Source organism: Mya arenaria, chromosome 16 (assembly GCF_026914265.1).
Source record: "Mya arenaria isolate MELC-2E11 chromosome 16, ASM2691426v1".
Classification (NCBI taxonomy): domain Eukaryota; kingdom Metazoa; phylum Mollusca; class Bivalvia; order Myida; family Myidae; genus Mya; species Mya arenaria.
Genome location: NC_069137.1, coordinates 40,786,844 through 40,792,198, shown reverse-complemented (window position 1 = coordinate 40,792,198; position 5,355 = coordinate 40,786,844). Strand labels below are relative to the sequence as shown.

Here is a 5,355-nt window from a genome sequence, read left to right as displayed (position 1 = left end):
TGTTGCAGTATTTTTTATTATCATATTCTAGTTTTCTTATTTATCATTACATTTATAAAAGTAAGTTTATGTATTAGCTTATCAAATTGATACATTTTTCCTTATGTTCAGAACTATTTTATATTTGATCACAACAAAAGTAGACTAGTAGGTTTTTCCCTGTAGCCTCTATTGTAGCCTACCGCTACTCGTACAAAAGTCATACATATAGTGGTTGTTTTTAAGTGGTGAGAACCACACCCGACCTTGGACATACAGAACCAGATCGAAAACTGGTGGTTGAAATGCAAGCAAAAATCGAGGATGAGTATCTCAATAAGAAAGACTACAGTCATCGACCTTCCAAGAAAGTCGTCCTCATCAAGTGGATCACGACCTTGCTTTTGTTTGTACTGATACTGGGATTCGTTAATTTCAGTAAGGTGAGTGTTGACTAATAAAATTTTATTATTTCACTAAACGTTATTATTTTTCTGTTGTAGTATAAGGGCTGTCACAGTTAACCGTTAAATGAAGTCATTGCAAAATAATCCAATTCAATTTTCACAAAAGTATGTTATCATTTGTTCATGTTTCGAGAAAATGTCACTAAAATGTTTAACAAATAATTTGCATATTATGTATTATTATAATATATTATAGAACGATATATGGATCAAACTTACATTAAAACATTCTATGCCATTTAAGTTCACTGTACACTTTCTTTCTTTACACATACAGTATATCCCGAAACAGTCTTGTATTGTGTCATAGCATTTGAACCTTGTGTTATTGTTAGATGTTTGAATACTCGTATTGAGTCTGAATATTAACTTGAATTATTAGCTATACACTTTGTGCCTTTCAAAAATCAACCTCTTGGAATGATTTCGCGCTGCATCAATACCAAACATATCATCACGGACATACATCACGGATGTACGTAAACTAGTAAAAAACTGTATCTGGGTGTAAACGATTTTGGGAAGTTTACGAATGTTTTGTGAGTAAACTATTTGTGACTAAAGAACAAGTGTCATTGTCTTATCGGTGAAAACATTTACGTTGGGTATCATTCATATCCGTTTCAGATATGTACCACTTTGATGATTAATATATTGATAATTTGAATTTAACAATGGATACTACATTCACAAGCCCAGAAATCATGAATAAAGGCACAAGGGTCATTTTTTAAAAGGGTTATTAGTACTCAAAATCTGCCAAAATCCACGAGATGCGACATAACGGATAAACACGCAATACTTATAACCATTTTATTATAAACATATATACATTTCTAATTTAAACAACATTAAAGGCACCTGATTTCATAATAAATGTCATTTTAATGACGCACTATTTTGTGTTAAGACGTCATTTTAACATCCTGCACGGACTACAGTATATAACAAAGCTTTGTATATTCGTCAGACAAATTTTAGATCAATTGTTTCAATTTTACAATTGTCGTGGTACTTATGACATGCACAAGTCAGAATGAAGGTTAGTAATTTGGGGTCAATAAGCTCACAAATCCTCTGACATGTGCCGGCTTATGGCTCTGAAAAAATATGCAAACAGTCCAGGAACCGAATTCCGAAACCTGCGTGCATGTCAGATGCTCAACCAGTGGAGCTTACCGGCATGGATAGTTATCATGTGCAAATCAATAATGTGACACACATGAGCCATAACAATCATTGTAACACATATATGCTTTTTTTCCACCCTGTGTCCATTTCATATGTAAGTTATAGCTTAATCGGAAATCAGATCCATCTATTTCATATATCTAATTCAAATTTTATATCACTTATATTTAATTCAGATATCGTTTATATCCATTGCAAACCGAATGTTCCATGCAGAAAAGAACGGGCATGCTCCGTGGATGTTTATAATGCTACAGATTGTGGCAGTAATGCCTCACATATTCAACTTAATAAGAGGTATCTTACGGGGAGCTTTTCGTAAGGATCTACCATGGCCATCGAAGAGGTCTATGAGAGCGGTAGGTTAATACTTATATTTATCGAGGGGTGTAAACATTAAGGTTCCACGTGACATTAGAAAAATGAGTGTATATAAGATGTTTGCTTTTTCCCCTCGTTATGTTAAACATGTACACGCAGGGTTAATGAGCCTAAGTCAAAATAAGCTTAATAGTAGCTTTGACACCAATACGACCTTCGTGTACATGTTTTTTTATGTCCCCTGCGTTGCTTTGCACAAAAAAATCGAACAAAACGTCTTCCATCGACGTCGTGCTCGTCGTCCGCGTCGTCACATTTTTATTTCCTCCCTCCTATCGTTATCCAATATTTACGTAGTTTGGTTGCAATATTATTGGCGTTATTTATGTTATATATCTTGTGCATTATATCAACCGCCAGATCGCACAGTTATCTCCAGAGTTATGGAATCCTCTACATTATTAAACTTTGACACATTTCAATTTGTCTGCTTTCTAACTTCAGCAATTACTATCCAATCTTTACTGAAATTAGTGACACTGTTTGGGTGCATACCATCTCGTTTTAAATTACAGGCGACGGTGGTATGTCTTCTGGAATCAGTTGGGATTACATTCTTTATCTTCAAAATCCCCGGTATCACCAAACCAGTTGTTGTTGTGCTCCTTATGATGTGCGTATTCATTGCGCCCATCTTCTACAATCTTGTGATCAGCTTTTTACTTGGAAGAGATGCGCGGGCAAAGGATAAATTCAGATTCTTTACGGCGCTTGTATTTGAAATTGGTGGCTGTGGATTGACTGGTATGACAGTAGCGTAGCAATCTTTAGCATATTTTTTTCACTTAGCCAAATACCTTCTATAACTCCAAACATTGTTTAATGTGATTGTCTTTAAAATGCATTCCTTTAAAAAGTAACATAGCTTATTCAAAAACCAAAATAGTGTGGTTAGCTTGATTCTGTTATATATCCTGGATGTAAGATTGTCATGTATTATAATATTTCATATTCAATGGTTTAAAAAACGACAAAGATATTTTTATAAAACAGGTCCCTGGGGGCCGTTTCAATAAAGATATTAGTCGATTTAATGTGTCAATACTAATTGTCTTATTACCTCCCTTTTCTTTAGTTGAATATAATTTAGCTTTCAATTGAAATAGTTTCTGAAAATAACAGTGTCATTATGATTATTTTGTTAAAAAATATTTAAACAATTTTACCAATAACTTCTTAGTTAAAAAATGGAAATCATTAGTATATAAAGCAACATAGAATTCATGGTACCAAGAAAGTCACGAGATACGCACAATTCGTATTTACGTTGTGCGCGCTAAATATAGATTATACGTTTGGTTTTGTTGCGTTTTGTAATTGCGATAAATGCATTTTTTATCATCCTTGGGGTTACAAAATGTCAAAAAGGTTGAGTCATTTGGATATACATACAAACAGTTTACATCACTAAAACACAATGGGACTTCACTTACATATCAGGTAAAGACGGAAAATGATTATGTAATATATAATATTATCCGATTGTAAATCGAAATACTCCTTTCGACATGATTCGATTGTCGATAGCATTTTGGGTCCGATTGTGCAACACTACCTTCGACTTCATGTATACCAACCTTCAACAAGAAGGGTGAAAGCGAAAAAGTTCTACGTGGCATGAAATAAAAAGGCAGATATAACCTTTTCGCTCTCATCATTTGAGCTCCATTTATTTCAGGTTACCTGTGTTTTATAGAGACAAGCAAAGTTGAAGATTACCTCATTGCTCCAGTGGCTGTGTTATGTTTATCAATTTCGTGGACGCCTGGAGTTCAAAGGTATTTTCACGACAGAAGCATTTTCCAACATTGATCATCCCTATCAATTCATGTCTAATACTTCACTGAATACTACAGGGACAAGCCTAGTAGCCAAACATTTAACTCGCTTGTGGTAAGATGATATTATTTAAATATTCTGTTCCGGTTGTTTAGGACTAGGCCCGTTGTGTTACACTAACTTTATTAATGACACATAATTATTTATAATTGAGGAAAATTTGATTTAAGGGCAATATTTCAAATTCTTGGGACAATTGTTTAGAGTCTCAGGCAACACTGATTTATCCCATAATTGTCGGCTACAGTGCGCTGCTTATGGTATATTTTAAGCTAGACGAATCAACGTTTTGTATTGTTGTGATTGTAAAAACTGAAAAGGCAAAAAACTTTTGTTTTAATTTTTAGATACCTACTAAAGCTCGATGAAGATGAAGACCATGCGAATACGTACGGAAACCTTGATGACCATGGACACGAACCTCTGACCGAATCCTACGGCACTGTGAGTAGTATAATTTCGTCTCCAAGTGATTATCAGAAAACAAGCGATGTAAGTGACAATCGTTTGAAAAATGTGCAGTAACTAAGATATTGGCATGTTATTAAATAATGATTTTCATATGCCATTTATAGTTTTGTTTGTGAACTAGAAAACTCTGCTTTTCCGAAACAAAATAACAGCATTTGACATATAATTATACATGTTTTATAAAATATACACTATTTCTAATTACATACATGATATACCTCCTGCAGGATGTCAGCACAGTTCATACAAGTATCCAATCAGAAGAAAGAATTCGACCAGCAAACATGGCCCATCCTCAACCTTCAAAATCGTCATTGCACATACGACCATCCTGGAAGCTAACCATCTATATGTCATTTTTAAAGGCGATCACGATTTATGGCATAACTATGATTCTGTTTCAATACTCTTCTCCTGACGGTATTACGGGGATAAGTGGTTACGTGAAAGGTTGGAGTCAACTTAATTTCTCCGACCTTAGCCTATCATACTGGATCTTTTTCTTGGGAAATGTTATAGGAAGTTTGTTTGGTAAGTATATTACATGGTTTTTAGAAATCATATTTTAGAAATTACACATATTTTGTGAATAATGAATTTATATTGCTTGAACTTCAGTATTAGTATTGTAAATGCTTTAGATATACTTTAATGTTGGTTGATTTCTCAAGGAGTAAACACGAAAATGTCTTATATGCTATTAATTAACAATCAGATAAAATATTTACGTTTCCACTCCTCCATTAACTCTTTGGATCCATATTTATAAAACATGACATAAGTGTTTATATATAGTTTGAATAAATAGGTAGCTTTACGTGTACCTTGTGTTTAACCGTACAGGAGAATGATCGTTTTGCTTTCAATTATGAATTATCTTTCGTATTTGAACCGTGACCGTGCAATAAGTAGCGAGCGGATGAAATACAACGCTTCAAATAAACGCACGCTTCGTATTGCATGTTACAATTTATCGGTTCAAAAAGACGATCGATACCCTACTGACCAATCAGCGTCAAGATAAGGC

The 5,355-nt window shown here is 34.0% G+C and overlaps 1 protein-coding gene across 1 annotated transcript; it reads left to right on the top strand.

Annotated features, from left to right (window-relative positions):
* The first annotated feature begins 284 nt into the window (after positions 1–284).
* LOC128221652 (uncharacterized) lies at positions 285–2,779 on the top strand. Its single transcript, XM_052930254.1, has 3 exons — positions 285–422; positions 1,814–1,996; positions 2,534–2,779. The coding sequence occupies exons 1-3, from the start codon at positions 285–287 to the stop codon at positions 2,777–2,779; spliced, it is 567 nt and encodes a 188-aa protein (XP_052786214.1).
* Positions 2,780–5,355: the final 2,576 nt, after the last annotated feature.

Excerpts from the sequence above, each read along its gene's own strand:
- LOC128221652 (XM_052930254.1), top strand. The coding sequence starts at position 285 with ATGCAAGCAAAAATCGAGGATGAGTATCTCAATAAGAAAGACTACAGT. Across the intron at positions 423-1,813 it reads GATTCGTTAATTTCAGTAAG|ATATCGTTTATATCCATTGC; the intron begins GTGAGTGTTGAC and ends TATTTAATTCAG. Across the intron at positions 1,997-2,533 it reads CGAAGAGGTCTATGAGAGCG|GCGACGGTGGTATGTCTTCT; the intron begins GTAGGTTAATAC and ends TTTAAATTACAG.